Raw genomic sequence first — 24,015 nt, 5'->3', positions numbered from 1 at the left:
TATATATTCTTTGGAGAAATATCTGTTTAAGCCCTTTCCCATTTTTAAATTGGGTTATTGTCTCTTATCATTAAATTGTAGATTTTTTTTTTATATTGTAGATGCAAGTCCTTTATGCTTTAAAATTTTTCTCCTGGGGCACCTGGGTGGCTCAGTTGGTTAAGCATTGGACTCTTAATTTCGACTCAGGTTATGATCTCAGTATCATGAGATTGAGCTCTGCGTCAGGCTCCATGCTAAGTATGGAGCTGGCTTAAGTTCTCTCTTTCCCCCTGCCCCTCCCCTGCTATTTGCATGCATGCAACATTCTCTCTCTCTCTCAAAAAAATACTATCTATATTAAAATTTTTTTTCTCCCATTTATTCTGTGGATTGTCTTACTTTTTGGTGGTGTGTTCTGAAGCACAAAAGTTTTAATTTCTGATGATGTCTCATTTATCTATTTTTTCTTTTGTTGCTTGTGCTTTTGGTGTCATAGCTAAGAAACAGTTACTTAATCTGTGAATAATTACTAGGGATGACATGAAATCTCTTAGAGATTTTCATTTATTATATCTTTAAGAAAAATCTTTCCTCCATCTTTTCCTTGGATAAGGACAACCCAGGAATGGCCCCTTTGTGGCTATATTGTTCACAGCTCTTCTTGATAGACCTAATACAAATTTGGGAACAGTGTTACTGTATGCTGAATATAGGACAGTAGCTCTTAGTTATGCCTATCTTAGGTAGTTATGCTGTGCATTTTTTACTTGTACCATATTTTATTTGTCCCTGATACCTTTGGAATTTTTCTGAGAAATGGAGCAATAATGCAGCATCAACTTATTAAAATACATTTTAAACCTTAAAAAAAAGGAAGCTGGGTTTGCATTGAATCTTTAGATTGATTTGGGAAGTATTGCCATCTTAATGATATTAATTCTTCCAGTATGTGAGCATGAGGTATTTTTACATTTTATTTGGTCTTCTTTAATTTCTTTTAACAATTATTTGTAATTTTCAGTCTATAAGTGTTGCATTTCTTTTCTTAGACTTACTCCTAAATATTTTATATTTCTTGATGCTATTGTACATGAAATTTTTTCACCTACTCTGAGTTTTGGGTTGTTTATTGCTAGTTTATAGAAATACAATTGATTTTTGTATATTGATTTTGCATCCTGCAACCTTGCTGAACTCATTTATTAGTTTTTATGGTTTTTAAATGAATTCCTTAGTGGGGCACCTGACTGGCTTAAGTGGTGGAGCATGCAACTGTCAATGTCAGGGTTGTAAATTCGAGCCCCATGTTGGGTGTATAGATTACTTAAAAATAAAATTAAAAGAATAAATTCCTTAGAATTTTCTGTATATGAGATCATATAATCTGTAAATAGAAATAGTTTTATGTTTTTCTGTTCAATCTTAATGTCTTTTTAAAAATTTTTTTCACATAATTAGTGACTTGGATATTGACATTAGTTAGAGTCTTCTAGTTCAATGTTTTCGTTGTCCAGGTCACACAAACTGACTTTTGCCCCTCAGAGAGAACACAATGTAGCAAGAGAAATGGCTGTAAACAACTGGTAATACGAGGCAGAATGAAGAAATTCATAGGTAGAGGATAGCAGTATCTTCTGAAAGAAAAGGGCATGGAGTAATTAATTTTGTCATTTGGAAAACAGATAAGGCTTTACTAAGGAGGTGACCAGAAGTTTAAGTATGATTTTGTTGGGCTTTGAATTGCATTGGGAACAGGAAAAGATAAGTGTTCTTTCTCTATCTCTTTATTAACACATTTTTATTATCTAATACTTGAAGAATATATGTTACATGTATGTAAGCTATGAAGAAAATGAACATACATGCAAACTTCCCTCTTCTTTAAAAGATTATAAATACTCTTGCTTCTCTCTATGTAATCTTTTCCTATTTTAAGCCCCTTAATCCCCCTTGAAGATAAGTGTGTCATAAATTGTTTGTATTTCTCTTTTTTTGTTCACATTTTTTGCAACAATTTATAAAAATATATCATTCATTTGTAGTCTTACATGACTTGATTTTTTTCCCCTCAGCCTTATGTTTCAAAAACACATCCATGTCTTGGGAATGACTGTAGCCCTTCATTTTCATTGCTATGTATTATTGCTTGCTTACCTAATTCATTGATTTTCCTACTGACACTCTTAAGAACAAAAATCTCTCAAAGTACTTACATTTCATCTATCTTCTTCTATGAAATGCTTATTTATACCCTTTGACTCTTTTGTCATTTTTGTTTCAGTGGTTGTTTCTGTTGTTTTTATTGTTAATTTGTGGAATTTTTAATAATATATTCTGGGTAATAATCCTTTTGTCACTTACATGTTAATGAATCTATCAGTGCATGGTATTTAGATTTTCTTTAACGTCTTTTAATAAAATTATATGGTTTCTCCAAAATAGCTTTGCACAGCTTTCACTTAATTTATCCCTAGGTAGGGGCACCTGGCTGGCTCAGTCAGAAGAGCATGTGACTCTTGATCTCAGGGTTGTGGGTTTGAGCTCCGAGCTGGGTGTACAGATTACTAAAAAAAATATAAATAAACTTTAAAAATTAAACAAAAATTTATCCCTAGGTACTTTATTTTATTGTTGCTATTGTAAATTGATCTTTTTGTTAATTATGGTATCTGTGGCTTATATACAGTAATTCTTTTAATTTTCTTTATATTAATTTAATACCAGTCATTGTACATAGACAATAATCTGTGAACAATGTCAGTTTTTTTTAATACCCTCTAGGTCCATCCATGTTGCAAATGGTATGATCTCATTCTTTTTTTTAGAGAGAGAGAGTGTGCACACACATGTATGAGTGTATGGGGGGTGGGGCAGAGGGAAAGGAAGAGAGAGAGAACCCTATGCATGCTCCATGCCCAGGACAAAGTGTGCCATGGGGCTCTATCTCACAACCCTGAGATCATGACCTGAGCCAAAATCAAGAGTTGGAGGCTTAACTGACTGAGCCACTCAGGTGCCTTGATCTCATTCTTTTTTATGGCTGAGTAATATTCCAATATATATATACCACATCCTCTTCCATTCATTCATCTATTGATGGACACTTGGGTTGCTTCCATGTCTTAGCTATTGTAAATAATACTGCAGTAAATATAGGGTGCATACATCTTTTTGAATTCATGTCTTTGTTTTCTTTGGGTAGTTTCATTTTTAAAATTTCTATCCCCCATATCTTTTATTTCTTTATATTACTTCACTGGCTGGGACACTCCATACAGTGTTCATTAGAAGTAGCAATAATAGGTATGCTTATCTTGTTCTTGATTTTAAAGAAAATTAAGGAGGGCACGTGTTGTGATGAGCACTGGGTATTATGTGCAACTAATGAATCGTTGAACACTACATCAAAAACTAATGGTGTGCTATATTTTGGCTAACTGACCATAATAATAAAAAACTTAAAAAAATAAAGAAAATGTTCTACTGTCAGTATCAAGAATGATGAACTAAATAGTTTCACTTGGTAGTTAATCTTCACTTCCAAACAGAAGTTACATTTTGGCATTTTGGTGCAGGCTTTTACCCCATTTATGTTATGTGTGTACGTGTGTGTATTTATAAGTATATATTATGTTATATGTTTCTACATATAATATATACAACAACTTTTTGTTTTTATAATAATACCAGAGTTTTAATTAGCATAGTCTTATCATATAGTTTAATATCATATAGAACATTTACCCCACTTCTTTTTTGCTCTTAAAATTTTCTGGGCTATTTCTAAATGTTTATTTGTGCAGGTGAACTTCAGAATAATTTTGTTAGTTTCTCTTCTCCTCTAAAATCTGATTGGGATTTTGACTGGACTCATCAAATATATCAAATAATTTCAAGAACTGTAATCTTTACACTATTGAGGCTTCATCTATAAAATCTATGTGTGCATGGCAGTCAAAAGAGTGATCATTATTGTTTATATTTTCACCATTAGGATTATATCCCTACTGTCTCCATCCTGTGCAATCCAGGAATGAGAACTCGTCACTGGAAGCAGATATCAGAAATTGTAGGCTATGACTTAACTCCAGACTCTGGAACTACACTGAGAAAAATTTTAAAATTAAACCTTACACCATACTTGGAAAAATTCGAAGTGATAAGTGCAGGTGCAAGCAAGGTGAATATGAAGATCAACTGAAATACTTTATTTGATGAGTTTGTTTATCAAATGATCATAGTTTTTGTTGGGGTTGAGTGTATAATACTGGATAGTAGTGGGAGGAGATGGAGAAACACAATAGGAGATCACTCTTTTTTCCCCCTACAAAGTGTATACTTTTTTTTTTTTTAAAGATTTTATTTATTTATTTATTCGACAGAGATAGAGACAGCCAGTGAGAGCGGGAACACAAGCAGGGGGAGTGGGAGAGGAAGAAGCAGGCTCATAGCGGAAGAGCCTGATGTGGGGCTCGATCCCATAACGCCGGGATCACGCCCTGAGCCGAAGGCAGACGCCTAACCGCTGTGCCACCCAGGCGCCCCAAAGTGTATACTTTTATACTACTTCTTTGTAGTAAATCCAGGCTAGAAATGGCTCCTTTGACTTCTTCATGTGCGTGTGTGTCATGTGATGTGTGTATATTCTAGCAGAATTAAGTTCGGCCTTCTAGGATTCTTGAAATATACAGAAAGTATCTTCAGACTGTAGTCTGCAGAAAGTTCAGCAGGTATTTTATTCTAGTGTCTATTTTAGTACTGACAGTAGTAGTTTTCCTAGCAAGTGAATTTTTTAAAAATTCTTAGGAATTTTTAAATTGTTTGAGAAACCTTTTTAACTTAAAGAGAGTTAAAGTGTCTTATGCTAAGAAAATGACTGGGCAATGCATCCAATGCTTACTGGATTCACCAGGGAAAGTCAATACAGTAAATAAGACCTTTCTTCACCATCCCCTTCTTTCTCCTTTTCTCCCTTTTAGGAATTTTCATTAGAGAAAGCCCTGCATACAATGATGGGAACCTGGGATGATATTGTTTTTCATATAAGTCCATATCGTGATACTGGAGTCTCTATTCTTTCTTCAGTAGATGAGATTCAGGCTCTCCTTGATGATCAAATTATTAAAACTCAGACAATGAGAGGCTCACCATTCATCAAACCATTTGAAAAAGAGATCAAGGTATGCTAAATATGATAGCTTCTGGTTCTTTATGAACATTGTAATCTTACTACATATATATTCTTGTGGAAATAAGTCAGTTTGTTGGATAGCTTTGGTGACATACAGGAACAGATATTTAAAATTAATGTGGAACCATATAGAACAGATCTGAGACATTAACTCTAATAATTTTGAAAAAACAAATTTTGTTCTATTAAAAAAAACTTCCCCAATGACAATGATAGACTTGGAAGGAAAACAGTTGGTATTATTGATTCTAACTTTAGACAGCCTAGACCTTGTTTCATGCTATAGTCTTGTAACTTGTAATGAAGTTCTGTACACCATACTTTAGCTATATTTGTAAACAACCAGCTTGAGGGTCTTTTAGAATAATTAATGAATTATGGTCCACTTGACATCAAAACAAATGATATTTGAGACTATAAGATTATTTCATATTCTTATAGTTGATATGGGTAAATACAGAAAGGAAACAAATTATAATAATTAATAGCTTCATGGCTAGTATCAAAGTTCTAACTGGGGGCTGTATAAAATGGGGGAAAAGACAGAACAAATGGATGCTTCCCTTGATATTTACAGCCCCTGCTCTAGGGGCTTTATGTTTATTAAACCAACTAACCCCCATAACAGATGTTCAAGATGGACAATGTTATCTGTACTCAGAGATAGGGAAACCAAGGCTAGGAAGATAGGTAATTTACCCACATTCACCCAGGTAATAAATGACAGAACTGGGATTCAAACCAAGGTAGTCTGGTTTTAATTTGAACATAAATAGTACTTTCTTAGAAGACTTTGGCTCTCAGTATTGGAGAAGACAGAGTGGTGTTCTTCCAAAAGGACATAATGCTACACATTTTCCCATGAATCAGGCTGGTCCACTTCTCCTGATAAGTATTATGTCTTTTGTAGAAATTTCTTGTCTAATGAGGGAGAATTTACAAGAAAAAAATTTAAAAGCTCTAAGAGCTTTTAAAATAATAAAAATAAGAAGCCTAATTTCTTGACACATAGGATCTTAGACCACATATTTAAGAACCAAAGAGATTGTATAATCATCTTCAGCTAGTGAAATACCTTGTCAATTCTAGGAGACCTGTGAGAATAAAGAGACTTCTTTGCTTGTCCCCCCCTTACCCCCCTCCAAGTTGTGTTGATGTAGAGCAGGATTTCTCAACCTGGTACTAATGACATTTTGAGCTCAATAATTCTTGATCGTGGGGGCTGTATTGTACATGTTAGGAAGTGTAGTGGTGTTCCTGGCTCTACCCATTAGATATTAGTAGCACCCTCACCTGAGGTCTCCAGACATTGTCAAATGTCCCTTGGGGTGGAGGGCAAAATAGCCCCTAGGTTGATAAACACTGGTGTACTGCAAGATATTTCTGGGTGGTTTTCAGGCTTTGAATGGTTCCCTTAAGATTAAGAAATTGGTCTAAATAACTGTAGTCATTTCCTATGGTGAGTTCCAATGACTTAGGAAAACTTGGGACTTCCTGGACTTTTCCTAAGTCCATGCAATACCCACAAATGACCTTGAGCTGTTTTGCATTGATTTAAAAATAACAGTAAATTTTTAATAAATATTCCTTACTGTAATTTTTAAAGATTTTATTTATTTATTTATTTGTCAGAGAGAGAGAGAGCGATAACACAGGCAGGGGGAGCGGCAGAGGCAGAGGGAGAAGCAGGCTCCCCGCTGAGCAGGGAGCCCAATGAGGGACTCAGTCCCAGGACCCTGGAATCATGACCTGAGCAGAAGGCAGATGCTTAACTGACTGAGCCACACAGGTGTCCCACCTTGCTGTAATTTATGCTTTTTCTTTAGTAACTGGAATTTAGTACAGTGTGCTTTTCATTAAGGCCTGGGAGGACCGCTTGATTCGAATACAAGAAACGATTGATGAATGGTTAAAAGTACAAGCTCACTGGCTGTACCTGGAGTCCATATTTTGTTCTGAGGATATTATGCAACAGATGCCAGAAGAAGGGCGTCAGTTTCAGACAGTAGACAGACACTGGAGAGATATCATGAAGTTCTGTGCAAAAGATCCAAAGGTGAAGTGTTTGTTTTCTCTCTTACAAATAAAGGGAATCTTTAATTGTGGTTATTAAAGAAGACATTTGGCTCTTTTTTTCTGATTACAAACACAAAACCTGCTCATTGTATACAAACTGGAAGATCAGAAAACTAGAACAGAGCGCAAAGCATTAAAATAATTTTACTTTTCAATTCATATGATACACTACTTATAACTCAAATGCACATTTAACTCATTTGACTGTGAAAGACACTCACTGCTATTCTTCTCTTGCAAAATAAACTGTAAAGTAAAATAAGATGGGGGTGGAGAGAGAGAAAGAGAAAGAGAGAGAATGAGTATAGGTGATTCACCCAACATTCTACTCAATGACTCTATATGCTTGGGAGTGATGGGAATAAAGAATCTGCAGGCTCTCAGTTGGCCTCACTTGCTATGTGTCTCTCCCAGTGAGTCTAGCACCTTGTTGAGTGTGATTCTCATGTTGAAAGACAGACTATGTATTTTTCATATACATAGTACACATAGTCCATAGATATACACCCACTTTTTTATCTGGCATTCAACTTAAGAAATAACAATTTCTTTGACTGCTGGATGAAAATTAGCCATGCTGGACTTATTGGGAGTCAACAGTACGCTGAAATTAATGGGTTCCAAGGATTTTGCCTTACACATTGATCTTAGAAACTTTGTGAAACATGATTTCCTGTAGGTCAGAAGTCAGCAATTTTTTTCTGCAAAGGACCAGATGGTAAGTACTTTAGACTTTGTGGGACATACAGTCTTTTTGCAAGTACTCAACTCTGCCACTGTAGTAGGGAGAAAGCAGCCAGAGGCAGTATGTTCCTGCACGGATGTGTCTGTGGTACAATAAAACCTTCAGGACTGTGACATTTCCATGTGCCGTGAAATATGATATTTCTTTTCATTTTTCATCCTTTTAAAAATATAAAAATAATTCTTAGCTCACAGGTCATACAAAAACTGGCAGCGGAGTGTATTCAAACACCAAAACATCAAGTTGTACACCTTACATATATACAATTTTTGTCAATTGTACCTTATAAAGCTGACAAAAAAAAGAAGACACTAGCTGCAGGTTGGATTTAGCCCATGGGATGTAGTGCACCGACGCATACTATAGTTTGTTAAATTTATAGTTGACAGCTGTAAATGTAAACATTAAACCACTCCCCGACCGCACGGACTCTTTCCACATCATTCAGAAGAGTAGAGAGAACTGAAAATGTGCATGACAGTTATAACTTCTCATTTGTAACCTTCATCCTTGGATAAGAATATTTCTGATTTGTTGAATTATAATAGTTTTACATGACGACAAATTTTGCAACAATTTTCATAAGTCGCATTTCAACATTTTTGCCATATGCTATATAGACTAATGTTTAGGACTTATAATTATTTCTGGTATATAAGTGCTGACTGAACAAATGTGTTTATCTTTTAGGTTCTTGCTGCTACTTCTTTAACAGGTTTATTGGAAAAATTGCAGAACTGCAATGAACTTTTGGAGAAAATTATGAAAGGGCTTAACGCATATCTTGAAAAAAAGCGGCTTTTCTTCCCTCGGTATGATGGATAATTAATTTGTGCTATAACTGAAAGCATTTTCTGATACGTGATGAAAATAACGAAAGCGTTTGTATTTTCATGTTTTTCTCTAGTTTTTTCTTCTTATCTAATGATGAAATGTTAGAGATTTTGTCAGAGACCAAAGATCCACTTAGAGTTCAGCCTCATTTAAAAAAATGCTTCGAGGGCATTGCCAAGTTGGAATTCCTTCCTAATTTGGACATTAAGGCCATGTATAGCTCTGAAGGGGAGCGAGTGGAGCTGATCGCCCTTATTTCCACGTCTGCGGCGCGAGGTGCTGTGGAAAAGTGGCTCATTCAAGTGGAAGATTTAATGCTCCGGAGTATTCATGATGTGATCGCGGCAGCCAGGCTGGTGTGTTTCCTAAGATTTAACATACACCTTATGTTCTACAAGTGCTTTCTTTTTAGGAGGTTTTGAATGTATGCTGGTAAATTAATATATGGGTTCTTACTATTTTAAACCATTTCTTTTTTTTACTCTTTGTTTCTAACATTATTAAGATAATACTATTAGTAAGAATTGGTAATATGTGATTAAGTGCTATAAAGGACAAAAGGTGTTATGAGAAATAATACGGTATATATAATTTATATATGTATATGTACATCATATTATAAGGTGTGTGTGTGTGTATATATATATATAGATAGATAAATCATAAGTTGTATATAATTTAGATTGGGGGGGCATTTCTAAGCTCTTCCAGGAAGTGAAATTGAAAGTGAGACCCAGAGTAGGAATTAACGAGGTAAAGAGCAAATGGAAGAGCATCTAGGTATCTTGTGTACAGACCCTGGGGTCAGAAAGAACCTCGGACAGGGGTGTTAAGTGCATGATCTACTGCTGTTTACACCTAAACAATTACTTAGAAACTCAAAATGAGATGAACAAACATTAAAAGAGGGTATATGATATTTGAAATAAATGTAACACCACAGTACTACATGTGCCTTACTTGTGCTAATCCAATTAACTTAATCTTGAATAATAAAATTCAGTATATTTCTGTCTTTAGGACCACAAAGGAACAGTTAGGTAGTAAAAAAAAAAAAAAGGCATTTTAAAAGGCACTGCAGCCTTTTAAAATCCAGCAACTCATTTTATATCAGTGAGGTATCCCTTTTCTTTCACCCTGTGAAGCCCATCTTATTGCAGTGGCTATTCTATTCAGTTTCAATGTTCCTGCAGATAAATCCTGACTTTTTCTCTTCTTTCTCTATCTATGATCCCCAACAGATTAAAACATGTAGGAAAAAAATCAACATTATCCATGAAAGTGTTTCCTTAATTAGTATAGAAATTTACCTTCTATTGTACCTAGCAATGGCTCGCTCATACATCCTTTGAAACTTATCCTTCTTTGAAATTGGTCATTTATTTTTATTTCTAAATGTTGTTAATATAATGCATTTCAGTAATAATGTATCTTTACATTTAACATTATTTTATCTAAAATGGTGTTAATGTATTTAAAACATAGTTCCCATTAGCATCAACTTCAAATTTTTGTTCTGCAGTTTTTTCAGTTTATAATTTGAATCTACTAATATCACTCGAAGCACATTATTTTTTTTAAAAGGTTAAACTCCACCCTCAATCCGTTTAAATGCATTTTGATACCCATCTTTTGCATTGACATGGATGGGACTGGAGGGGATTGTGCTAAGTGAAATTAGTCAAGCAGAGAAAGACGGTTATATGGTTTCACTCATATGTGGAACATAAGGAATAGCGCAGAGGATATTAGAGGAAGGAAGGGAAAACTGAAGAGGGAGAAAACAGAGGGGGAGACGAACCATGAGAGACTATGGACTCCGGGAAACAAACAGAGGGTTACAGAGGGGAAAGGGGTGGAGGAATGGGTTAGCCCAGTGATGGGTATTAAAGAGGGCATGTGTTGTAATGAGTACTGGGTGTTATACGCAAATAATGAATCATGGAACCCTATATCCAAACAAAAAAAAAAAAAAAGGAGAAAAGAAAACTCTTTCTTCAATGTGCACATCAATAAACATGAAATTTCAGGGATAATTTAAAAAAGTGCATTTTGAATATAAAAATGTTAGAAAGAAATGAGAGTATAATTTGAACTCAAAAGCACAGATCATTAAATTATGTATAATTCAACAAATATACAATTGTTCAAATTGGATACTCTGGTCATATAAGTTTTTAGAAAAGCTACAGATAAATCCTACAAGGGTTCTAACTACTAATCCAGTCTTCCACTAGATTGTATAGTCTTCTTTTCAATTAAATCAGCATCAATATATAATCTATGAGACTCACTTATTTTTTTACAGATTAATAAGACCCTTATATTTCATTATAATAGAAGTAATGTGTATTCTATATCGAAATTTGACAACTCCCCATAGCAAAGCAACACAAAAATCATGTAGAAATCAATTTCTAGAATAATCAACAATTAAATTCTTCCAGAGATAACAGATTGTTAACATATTAGTGTTAATTTCTCTACTCTTTTATAAATAAACAATTTTAAAATATAATTTATAACAATTTTTCTTTTAAATAGTCATCTGAAAATTTTCATGACTATGTGATATTCTAGCCTATGAATGTACCAAATACTGTTATTTCCCTATTGTTAGACATTTGGCTTTTTATTCCTTCCATAATCTTTTAAAGTTAGAAATGCATTTTAATTATTCAGGCTTATCCAGAATCCACAAGAAAAGACTGGGTTCGAGAGTGGCCTGGCCAAGTTGTACTTTGTGTTTCTCAAATGTTCTGGACTTCTGAGACACAGGAAGTTATAAGTGGTGGGACAGAGGTAAAGCATTTATTTATTTATTTATTTATTTATTTATTTATTTATTTATTTATTTAGAGTGTGTGCAGGGGAGGGGCAAAGGGAGAGGGAGAATCTTAAGCAGGCTCCATGCCCAGCATGGAGTCTGAAGTGGAGCTTGATCTCACAACCCTGAGACCATAACCTGAGCCAAAATCAAGAGTAGGTTGCTTAACCAACTGAGCCACCCAGGTGCCCCAAAGCATTTTTTAAAACATATAGCATTCTTTTCTACTGCTATGTTTCATAGTCAGCTTATCTACTCATTGTAAAGGCAGTCTTCCCACCTGTTTGTACATCTAGCATTAAAATTATACAATCCTTTGGAAACTTGTTCTTAGTATTTTATGAAGCTTAGACAAACTCATTCTGTTCTATAATTCATTTCTATATCAAGATATATTATGAAATCAGAACTGTTTTATAAAATACATGTTTTAGATACTATATACCATCAGTTTAATTGCCTTTTTATTTTGTAGGCATTAAAGAAGTACCATAAGGAACTTCAGAATCAACTAAATGATATTGTAGAGCTGGTAAGGGGAAAACTGTCAAAGCAAACCAGGATTACTCTGGGAGCTTTGGTTACAATTGATGTCCATGCCAGAGACGTGGTCATGGACATGATTGATATGGGTATGTGACTCTTTTCTTTAATGTTAAAGATAAAATATTAATAGCTTCTAGGAACAAAAGATTTATACTATACATCTTTTTCTCTCAACAGAAATTATTTTATATGATCTTTTCTATAAATTGGAAAACAAATTATTTTAATATTTGCTGTTATAAAAGATGATAGAACACCTATTTTTTGAATTATTTTCCCATTTCAGGATTATGTGTCTTGTTTTACTTTCTTTTTTCTAGGTGTCTCCCATGATACAGATTTCCAGTGGCTTGCTCAGCTTCGATATTATTGGGAGCTTGAAAATGCTCGAGTTCATATCATTAATTGCAATGTAAAATATGCTTATGAATATCTTGGTAACTCACCTCGGCTTGTCATTACACCTCTAACTGACAGGTGTTACAGAACATTGGTATGCATTTAAGTTATTTTATTTTATTTATTTTTTAAAGATTGTATTTATTTATTTGGCAGAGAGAGAGAGAGAGAGAGCAAGTGAGCACAAGCAGGGGGAGCAGCAGGCAGAGGGAGAAGCAGGCTCCCTGCTGAGCAAGAAGCCTGATACAGGACTCGATCCCAGGACCCTGGGATCATGACCTGAGCTGAAGGCAGATGCTTAACTGACTGAGCCACCCAGGTGTCCCAACATTTAAGTTACTTTAATTCATACATTAAAAATTACATTTTGATTTGTTGCCGTATTTTCTTATGAAATTTAACATGCTATCCTCATTTTATTCTCTTATCCATAATAGTTGAATAGAATTAGCTCTTCCTAATCCCAAAATCCCTTTATATGAAATTATAGTAATGAATATTTGCTTCTGGGTGCTTTTGTAGAATACAAGAGTGTTTGGATTCTAATGCTTGAAAATCATGAGTCACTCCCATTTGGGATAATTAGAAAAAGACAGTGTTAGAGATTTAAAGAGAAAACTGGAGCTTCAGAAAATGTTATCAGTTTTTTGCAGTGGAGTTCTGGGAGACATGACAGGAAGATGAGTAAAGTGCATGTGGGCCTTAGGACTCCAAGTTAGTTCTGCTGAAAAGGAGGGAGAGAGCTGAAATGTAGGGGGTGGTGGTAGGGTCTGTGCTTGTTGAGAAGCTATGGAAGATAAAGCTATGAGTATCAGAAGAAAAAAAACCCAAACACCTGGGAATAAGGTTGCCAGATAAAATATGGGACTCTCAGGTAAATTTGAAAATCAGATAAACAATGAATAATTTGTTAGTATAAGTATGTCCCAAATATTGCACAGGACATACTCGTACTAACAAATTAGTCATTGTTTATCTGAAATTCAAATTTAACTGGGCATTCTGGATTTTTATTGGATAAATCTGGCAACCCTACCTCGGAATTGAGGAGAAGCATCAAGAAACACCAATCCACCTGTGCTGAGAAGTAAAATTAAAGTGTCCTTGAGTTCTCTAGAAGCAGACACAAAATGGGGATTCTTGGTCAAATGATTTACTAGGGAACGTCCTCGGTAAAAACGTGAAGGGAAGTGAGGAAAATAGGAGGAAAAGCTGAATAAAGATGCTGTTCCAACAGAAGTATAGCCTTAGCCCTGATCTCATGGGGAGCTTAGGAGCATGAACGGCATCACGGGGGTACCCCACTTTAAGGCAAAGGGACCTTTTATATCCCTTTATGGTCATTGGCTATCAGTCACCCCTGGGGCTAGGGGTACAAAAATTAAGAAAGGGAAACCTCACTGAAACGGAGTTGGGAGGCCAGAAGGAGAAGCTCTCAAGTCCTACTACCACTCCTTGTGTAAAACCAACAGGAAGAGAAGTACTTTCATTCCTTAGAGGAGGAAGGATGTACTTGACTTCCCAGACAGAAATAAGGACTGTCACAACTCAGCCAATAAAAAGCTACTACACTTGGAACTCCCAGTTTCTTCTAATGGCCTTCTTGTTTATAATGGCCCCACCTACCGCCCCCTTTCCTCTATGAAAGAGCATTCCTCCCCTGTGTTCTCTGGACTTGTCGGTGGTTTTGTAGTGGCTTGCGTGTTCTGAATTGCACTTGTCTGCTATTCCTGAATAAACGCATTTTAGCTGGTAAGCTAACTGACATTTTTAAGGGCAACAGGGATGTGAGTAAGCTTTTACCTGTTTGTGGATAAGGTAGCTCCTAGTAATAGAGGGCAATTCTCAGGAGAAAGACAGTTGTGAGCTATTTGTAGCTGATACAGCAATTGGGGGATGGATGCAATGGCCAGTAAAGGGTGCCAGTGCATCTAGGATAAAATGTTTCACCAAGACTACTTTCTCAGGAAGCTACCAGAGAGCAGGGACCATGTCTGTCTTGTTCTCTACTCTGGAGGTGAACAGGTTCGCAGTCCCTAAATATTTGTTGTGTGAATGAATCTCAAGCGTCTGTGTCCTATCTGGGACCTCAGAAAAATCAGAAGTTGTACTTGTGGAAGCTCATAGCTTTGAGTTGTAAGATCAGAATCCCATTAAACACTTGTGTAGAACACTAGCACTGAAACAAAAGATTCATTATCCATAATAAAGGGAACCCATTTGTAAGCATTTGGGGAGAACCTGAGGTTTCCAGCAATCAAGTAATAGGCATTAATAGCATAGCATTTATTATAAACTTAAGGTAAAATATTGATACTACTTTAATAAACTGTTGTTTTATTTTAGTAAATGTAAAATACGATTTGTTAATCAAAGTTTACTATTAAATTATTTTTAATAGACTTTTTAAAAGAGCATTTTTAGGTTCATGGCAAAATTAAGCAAAAAGTACAGAGAGTTCCCATGTATGCCTTACCTGTACCATATGTACAACTTTGGTCCCTTAACCCTATTTTTTCTAAAAGGAGTTAATTTTCATACTTAACCCGCATACTAGTCTTCTTGAAACAACCTCCACAGTTGGAGTTGACTGTAATTTATATGCTTCTAAAAATTTCCAGCCACTGTTCTAGTCCTTTCAGGGACCTGGGAAGAATTCAGAAACTGCTGACATTGCTCTTAAGCAGATTAAAGACTAATTGAGAGAAAAAACAATCTACAAAATTAACTGTAATGCAAGGTAGAAAGTGATCATGCCGGTAAGAGAAGTACAAAACAGTGTTGTAGGAATGGAGAAAATGGAGAACATACACGAGTGGAGCGCAATAACCAGGTGAATCATGGACAAAGTTGTGTAATAGGTCGTCTGTTTGTCTTCCAACTGATGGGCCCCCATTTACAACACTCATTTGCAGGTGTTGGCTCTTGGCAGCTAGCCGTGGAGATTGTCATTAATCATCTCCACAACTGTCTCCACAGCCATCACTAATCAAAGCTTTCTGACCCAATGGTAATACCTCAAGGCTAGATTCTTTGTAAAGGCAAATGGGATACCCATGAGGTATTATAAGGAGATTTTGATACATTTTTCCTTGTGCAGCTGGAAAAGTGCCTGCTAAAAATTAACTGAACAATATAATGGTCTTACTGCCTCTTTGCAGCTACAAATAAGACTAAATCAATTTTGTAAGCAGTAGTCTTTTATAGGGTTTTGTTGTTTTTTTTTTTTCAGCTAAGCATGGATTTCTTTCACATATATATTTCTTTTCAGATAGGTGCCTTCTATTTGAACCTCGGAGGAGCTCCAGAGGGGCCAGCAGGCACAGGAAAAACTGAAACCACCAAGGATTTGGCTAAAGCTCTTGCTGTCCAGTGTGTGGTGTTCAACTGTTCAGATGGGCTAGATTATCTAGCAATGGGAAAGGTAAAGTTGCATATTAAATGCTACAAACTTACAGCCAGGTCCAACCGGATAAACGGAAACAAACTCCCGTTTAAACATTATTTGAATGTTTATGCCTTGCTTGAAACTCAGTTTTAGGGGTAAAGACGTTGTTGTTGTTGTTTTTAAAGATTTTATTTGACAGAGAGGCAGTGAGAGAGGGAGAGAGGGAACACAAGCAGGGGAGCCGGAGAGGGAGAAGCAGGCTTCCCGCGGGGCCGGGTGTAGCTCGATGGGGCGGGGAGCTGGATGCCAGAACGCTGGGATCATGACCTGAGCCAAAGGCAGACGCTTAAGGACTGAGCCACCCAGGCGCCCCAAGACATTGTTTTTGTACTTGGGGGTTTATTGGGCTTAAAAGATTTGATGTTAAGATTTGATAAGGTAAGTTTTGACTTGAAAGATTAAATATTTCTTTAACAAATGATGCCTCTTCATAAGAAAACTCTTCTCCTTTTTTCTTGTCCTTAGTTTTTTAAAGGATTGGCTTCTTCTGGGGCTTGGGCTTGCTTTGATGAATTTAACCGGATTGAGTTGGAAGTGTTGTCAGTGGTGGCTCAACAGATCCTTTGCATTCAGAGAGCCATTCAACAGAAACTGGAAGTGTTTGTTTTTGAAGGGACAGAACTTAAGCTCAATCCAAACTGTTTCGTAGCCATTACTATGAATCCTGGCTATGCGGGACGTTCTGAATTGCCAGACAATCTTAAGGTAATATTTTGTAAGAGTGTAAATTTAATCAAATGTAACAGCACAATCCACTGAAAATGGTATCATTTTCTCACGTGTGTTTGTAAATCTCCCTTTTACCTTTGCCATCACCTACCAGGTAAACTTCTCAAAACTTTTTTAGGTGTCTAATGCTTATTAAAGTACATAAAATCATTACAGTGCTACTGAAAAAAAAAATCACAGAATTAATGAAAAGGTGCTGCATTGAGGGAATAAACTGGAATATCACCGCATTCTGTTGGGATGCTTGTGTTCAGCTTTTAAAAAATGGGTTCCTTTTGTTTTGTTAATATAAGATTTATTAGCATAATAGACTTAAGAAAAAACATCTTTCTTTAAAATGCTTACACATTTTTAAAAAAAGAGAACTTTATCAGCTAACCAAATGAAAACCATACATCTTTTTTTAATTCGGTTACACACGTAATGAATCGTTGAACACTACATCAGAAACCAATGTACTATATGCTGGCTAACTGAACATAAAAAATGGTTTCCTTTTTTAAAATAATATATTTCGTTTGTTATATACTTCAGGTTCTTTTTAGAACAGTGGCTATGATGGTTCCAAACTATGCCCTCATAGCAGAAATCTCCCTCTACTCCTATGGATTTTTGAATGCAAAGCCTCTGTCTGTGAAGATAGTGATGACCTACAGGCTCTGCTCGGAGCAGCTCTCGTCACAGTTTCATTATGACTATGGAATGCGAGCAGTAAAAGCAGTTTTAGTGGCTGCTGGGAACCTAAAACTAAAATTTCCAAATGAAAATGAAGATATACTGGTAAGTATTAAATCTATACATTGTGAAAGCTTCAGTACAAGATAATCTTTTTTCTTTTTTCTTTTTTTAAGGAACGTTGATCAGGAGCTATAAATAGGCAAATAAGAGAGTTATTGGCTTTGAACCTTTTTATGTGAAGTTGAAATAGTAGTTTTGGGGTTATGTTATTCATTATACTTTATAAGAATCCAAGGACCTTCTGGCTTAATAAGCATAGTGTTGGCATTTTAGTATGGGGATTCCATAGAGCAATGTGAGAAGAACTTTGACTTTTAGTGGTAGGGAAGGTGGGGAATATGGGCAAATAACTTATATTGCACTCTTTGGATGATTTTAGCTTCTTCGATCAATTAAAGATGTAAATGAACCAAAGTTTCTATCACATGATATACCCTTATTTAATGGAATAACTAGTGACCTATTTCCTGGTATTAAACTTCCCGAAGCTGACTATCATGTGAGTAAACCTGTGGGAATGACTTATTCTGCCAATAAATTTATCTGATGACTCAATCGTTTTAAATGAGTGAAATTGTTCTATTTGGAGGATAAACCCCAATTTTGGCCACTTTCATTAATGAGGATGAGTAAATTCTAGTATCTTCTGTTATATGATACCGGTGTTAACAAAATTCACATTAAAGATAACGTTCTTTCTAAGAGAATGAGTACTTTTATTTCCTATCTTGTGATTTTTAATACTTCAATGTGTACGATAATCCTGTTGTGTACTTTAGCAGGTAGAAAAGATGGTAATCTGCAAGTGGCAAAACATCCTATAGTTAACATAAGGATTTCTCATGTTTAAGTAATATGCTTTAAAAAAAAAAAGCCATATGCATTTCCAATTTCATCTTAATTATAGACATTAAAATGTACATATATGTACATATATACACATAAGAATAAGTGCTGTTTCTAACTATTATATATATATGTAAAATCAAGATAAAATTTTTTTATTAAGTTTTTTAAATTCCAGGGTATTTAACATACAGCGTTATATTAGTTTCAGGTATACAATACAGTGATTCAACAATTCTGTATACTACCCAGTGCTCATCATGATAAGTGTACCCTTGAATCCTCATCACCTATTTCACCCACCCCCCTACCCACCTCCCCTGTAGTAACCATCAGTTCTCTATAGTTAAGAGTCTGTTTCTTGGTTTGACTCTCTCTCTCTTTTTTCCCCTTTGCTCATTTGTTTTTTAAATTCCACATATGGTATCTGTGTTTCTCTGAATGACTTATTTCACTTAGCATTATACTCTGTAGCTCCATCTAGGTCATTGCAAATGGCAAGATTTCCTTCCTTTTTTATGGCTGAATAATGTTCCATTGTGTATATATGCCACTTCTTTATCCATTCATCTATCAAGGGATACTTGGGTTGCTTCCATAATTTGGCTATTGTAGATAGTGGTGCTATAAACAGAGGGGCACATGTATCCCTTTGAATTAGTGTTTTTGTATTCTTTGGGTAAATACCCAGTAGTGAAATTGCTAGATCATAGGGTAGTTCTATTTTTAACTTTTTGAGGAACTGCCATACTGTTTTTTAGAGTGGCTGCACCAGTTTGCATTCCCACCAACAGTGCAAGAAGGTTCCTTTTTCTCCACCTCCTTGCCAACACTTGTTTCTTATATTTTTGATTTTAGCCATTCTGACAGGTGTGAGGTGGTGTTTCATTGTGGTTTTGATTTGCATTTCCCTGATATTGAGAGATACTGAGCATCTTTTCATATGTCTGTTGGCCATTTGTATGTCTTGTTTGGAGAGGTGTCTATTCATGTCTTCTACCCATTTTTTAATTGGATTATTTGTGTTTTGAATTTTATAAGCTCTTTATGTATTTTGGATACTAACCCTTTATCAGACATGTCATTTGTAGATATCTTCTCCCATTCAGTAAGTTGCCTTTTAGTTTTGTTGGTTGTTTCCCTTGCTGTGCAGAAGCTTTATATTTTGAAGAAGTCCCAAGAGTTTATTTTTGCTTTTATTTCCCTTGCCTCAGATGTATCTAGAAAGATGTCACTTTGGCTGGTGTTAGATATTACTGCCTGTGCCCCCCCTTTAGGATTTTTATGGTTTCAGGTCTCACATTTAGGTCTTTAATCCATTTTGAGTTTACTTTTGTTATGCTGTAAGAAAGTAGTCCAGTTTCATTATTTTGCATTTAGCTGTCCAGTTTTCCCAACACCATCTGTTGAAGAGACTGTCTTTTTCCCATTGCATATCCTTGCTCCTTTGTCAAAGATTAATTGGCTATATAATTGTGCATTTATTTCTGGGTTTTCTATTCTGTCCCATTGATCTATATGTCTCTTTTTGTGCCAAAAATAAAAAATTTAAAATTAGAAACAAAACAGTCTTAATGAGATAGATGACATGTAGCTGAAATTAAATGTTACTTTTTGGCAGTTTCTATGGTAAAATGTTCAGTGAATACTTCTTGAGTTCAGCATGTATAAACTACCTTTTTCCATTTGATGATTCAATTCTTCCACTCCATCTCTCTACTGATATTACTGTGAAAATTTCAATTCCCTTGAGCTGTTATATCATTAAGGCATCACTTGGCTTAAAGGCATCATTTACTTTTTTTAAAGATTTTATTTATTTATTTGACAGAGAGATAGCCAGTGAGAGAGGGAACACAGCAGGGGAGTGGGAGAGGAAGAAGCAGGCTCATAGCGGAAGAGCCTGATGTGGGACTCGATCCTGGAATGCCAGGATCACGCTCTGAGCCGAAGGCAGACGCTTAACGACTGTGCTACCCAGGCGCCCTAGCCTTCTTTTTTTTTACCTTCAAACTGAAATGCTAATATACATCCTATGGCAGTATCAGATTAATGTGATTCTAGGGTATTTTCTAAAACATTTCTCTTCTCTGGACACCAACTGGACAATTCAGTGAACAATTCAATTCTGACACTAACTCCAGGTACTTATTGTCCGACTCAACAGATTAAAGGCTCAGTCCTATAAGACTGCCCCTCACTCAGTCAGTCTCAAGTCCTGGGCCACCTATGTTTCTAACTGGCTGGGGTTTCCACAACCTCCCCACCTAGCTTTGATAATTCATTAGAATAGCTCACAGAACTCAGGAACACAGTTTATGTTTACCTGTTAATTATAAATGATACAACCGGGACTGGGGGAGGGGGTAGCCAAGCTGGGCCAGTGGTAGAGCATATGGACTCTTGACCTCAAGGTTGTTAGTTCAAGACCCATGTTGGGTGTGGATCCTACTTTAAAACAAAAGATATGAAGGATGCAACTTGGGAAGAACCAAATGGGAGAGATGTGTAGGGTAAGGTATAGGTAAGGAAGGTATGGGTGGTGGCAGCATGCTTTAGGGTATGTCATTCTCCATTCACCTCCATGTGCTCGCAAAACAAGAAGCTCTCTTGAATCTTGTTCAGGAGTTTTCACAGAGCTCAGTCTTCTGCCATTTTCCTCCCTCCCCGACCCCAATGCATTCACCAAAGGCTGGTAAGTAGGGCTGAAAGTTCCAACTCTCTAGTCACTGGGTTTTTTCCTGTGACCACCCCACCCTGAGGCTATCTAAGGTCCCCACCCTAAGTCGCCTCCTCAGCACAAACTTGGGTGTGACTGACAAGTGCTCATTAAGAATAACAAAGATACTCCTATCACTCAGGAAATTTTAAAGGTTATAGGGGCTCTGTGCCAAGGACTGGGAATAAAGACCATATATATTTTTATATTATACCACAGGTAATTATCAAGATGATTCAGGGTATGCTAATAGGATTTTTAAAAAGCAGAATGAAAATACAGAACTTTTTAAATTGTCATGGAGAATTCTTGTGCTCCTGTGAATATAGTGATCAACCCATGAATCCACAGCTTCCAGTTTGAAAACTACTACTAGGAGTCAGGGCTGCAAGGTGTGTGGCCAAGTGGCTCAGTGCACCTACAGATGAGCAAAGGGCCATCAAAGAAACCTACTATGTCCTATTGCTTTTTAACATGTACGATATTCCTTTATTTTTCCTTTATGGACTACTTTGGGGTTTCAGATAGTGTTTATTACTCTGTTAATCTTCTCTGTTGGATTTCTAATACCTCAGTGGTCACTCCACAGGTTATAATATACATCCTTGACTTATTACAATTTACCTTAAGTTTGTATTTCATCATTTCAGAAACAACATAAAATCTTTAAGTGGTGTAATTTTATTGTCCACTCACCCCTGCCCATTATACTATTGTCATGTATTTTATTTCTGCATATTATAAACTCCACTATACAGTGTTATTTTTTGCTTTTGGTATTAGTAAGTCCTTCCTACTTACTTTTTCTAGTGTTTTTATTCTTTCTAGCAGATGTATACTTTCATCTGAGATCTTTTTCCTTTAACGGAAAGAACTTCCTTCGGTATTTCTCGTGTGCATAAGGAGCTTCTGCCAACTAATTCTCTCAACTTTTGTTTGTTTGAAATGTCTTTACGTAGCCTTCAGTTCTGAAGAATATTTTCACTAGATATAGAGATCTAGGGGTGCCTGGGTAGCTTAGTTGTTAAGCGTCTGCCTTCGGCTCAGAGTCCTGGGATCTAGCCCCACATCAGGCTCCTCTGCAGGGAGCCTGCTTCTTCCTCTCCCACCCCCCCGCCTGTGTTCCCTCTCTCACTGGCTGTCTCTCTCTCTGTCAAATAAATAAATAAAATCTTTAAAAAAAAAACTAGATTGGCAGGGGTCTGCCCCTCTTTCTACATTGTTTTAAAGATGTTATTCTGGGAGGGAGTTAAGATGGCAGAGGAGTAGGGGACCCTTTTTTCAGCCAGTTCCCTGAGTTGAGCTGGATAGGTACCAGACCAGCCTGAACATCCACGGAATCAGCCTGAGACGCAGGAAGATACATCTGGATCTCTACAAATGAACATCTCCAGAGCTGAGTATTGAGGTACGAAGCGGGGAGCCGTGAAACCGCGCACAGATATCGGAAGATAAACAGAAGGGGGAGGGAGCCACTGTGTTCGGGCGCTGGGAAGCGGTAGCCACCTGCACGGGAGCCGCCGGACTCGCAGACCGGCACCTGTGAGAAAACAGACTGGAACCGTGAGCGGGGAGCACGTGCCACCAGACTTAAACGGAGCTCCGGTGCGCTCACTGGATCCAGACTGAGACCGGGAACTCCGGGAACGCGTGCGGGGGCGGCTGGCGGCGTTAGAAACACAAAGAACAGAGATGCGCCCGCCCTGGAAGTGAGGGCTGGGACGTCGGGTGTGGGGCGCACATCCTGGGACGCTGCAGGGTTGAGCAGCACCAACAGTAACAAGAGTTAAAGTGGCCAGAACATCAGAGGAGAACGGTCCGCGATCCCTCTGTTCTGTGACAGAGGCTGAGATTCAGCCGCTGCTGCTCTCTCAGAAGAGGCACAGCAGACCGCCAGTGAAAGCCATCAGAGAACAAAAGCCTGGAAATACCGGTTCACAGTGTGCCCATCCCCATCCCCCCTCGCAGGGGACATGGGGACTCTACCCACACGGGGTTCCCTGAGTATCTGCACTGCAGGCCCCTCCCCCAGAAGGCAGGCTGAAAAATAAAGAAGCCCACAACCCGGGGTGCCTGGGTGGTGCAGTCATTGAGCGCCTGTCTTTGGCTCAGGGTGTGATCCCAGCATTCTGGAAAGGAGCCCCTCATCGGGCTTCTCCACTGGGAGCCTGCTTCTTCCTCTCCCACTCCCCTGCTTGTGTTCCCTCTCTCGCTGTTTGGCTCTCTGCCACATAAATAAATAAAATCTTTAAAGAAGAAGCCCACATCCCTAAGATCCCCATAAAACAAGGGTGCATGGCCTGGGTCCTGGTCAATAATTTGGGCTCTGGACAACTCTGCAACCTCTCCTCATCAGAATGACGAGAAGGAGAAGTCCCCCTCCCCAGCAAAGAAAAGACAATGAGTCTGTGGCCTCTGCCACAAAACTAATGGATATGGATGTAACCAAATTATCAGAAATGGAATTCAGAGTAACAATGGTCAAGATGATGTGTAGACTTGAAAAAAGTATTAACGAAAATGTCAATGAGAATATAGAATCTCTAAGGGCGGAAATGAGAGCAAATCTGGCAGAAATTAAAAATTCTATGAGCCAAATGCAGTCAAAACTAGAGGCTCTGACGGCCAGGGTAAATGAGGCAGAGGAATGTATTAGCAAATTGGAGGATGGGTTAGTAGAAGAAAAAACGAAAATAGAAGCTGGTCTTAAAAAAATCCACGTCCACGAATGTAGGTTACGGGAGATTACTGACTCAATGAAATGATCCAATGTCAGAATCATCAGCATCCCTGAGGGGGTAGAGAAAAACAGAGGTCTAGAAGAGATATTTGAACAAATTGTAGCTGAAAACTTCCCTAATCTAACGAGGGAAACAAACATTCATGTCCAAGAGGCAGAGAGGACCCCTCCCAAGGTCAACCACAACAAACCTAC

At 37.1% G+C, this 24,015-nt stretch overlaps 1 protein-coding gene across 1 annotated transcript in view; it reads left to right on the top strand.

Moving 5' to 3' along the window:
* DNAH12 (dynein axonemal heavy chain 12) overlaps window positions 1–24,015 on the top strand; it is a 192,987-nt gene that overhangs the window by 44,669 nt on the left and 124,303 nt on the right. Inside the window, exons 18-29 of the mRNA XM_034658502.1 lie at window positions 3,977–4,162; window positions 4,962–5,162; window positions 7,035–7,229; window positions 8,685–8,806; window positions 8,902–9,184; window positions 11,511–11,630; window positions 12,131–12,287; window positions 12,522–12,694; window positions 15,872–16,024; window positions 16,514–16,753; window positions 17,312–17,557; window positions 17,895–18,014. Coding sequence (XP_034514393.1) covers window positions 3,977–4,162; window positions 4,962–5,162; window positions 7,035–7,229; window positions 8,685–8,806; window positions 8,902–9,184; window positions 11,511–11,630; window positions 12,131–12,287; window positions 12,522–12,694; window positions 15,872–16,024; window positions 16,514–16,753; window positions 17,312–17,557; window positions 17,895–18,014 — 2,196 coding nt within the window. The remainder of the gene's footprint in view (window positions 1–3,976; window positions 4,163–4,961; window positions 5,163–7,034; window positions 7,230–8,684; window positions 8,807–8,901; window positions 9,185–11,510; window positions 11,631–12,130; window positions 12,288–12,521; window positions 12,695–15,871; window positions 16,025–16,513; window positions 16,754–17,311; window positions 17,558–17,894; window positions 18,015–24,015) is intronic.

Source organism: Ailuropoda melanoleuca, chromosome 4 (genome assembly GCF_002007445.2).
Source record: "Ailuropoda melanoleuca isolate Jingjing chromosome 4, ASM200744v2, whole genome shotgun sequence".
Lineage (NCBI taxonomy): Eukaryota > Metazoa > Chordata > Mammalia > Carnivora > Ursidae > Ailuropoda > Ailuropoda melanoleuca.
This window is presented reverse-complemented; position numbering and strand designations above follow the sequence as displayed.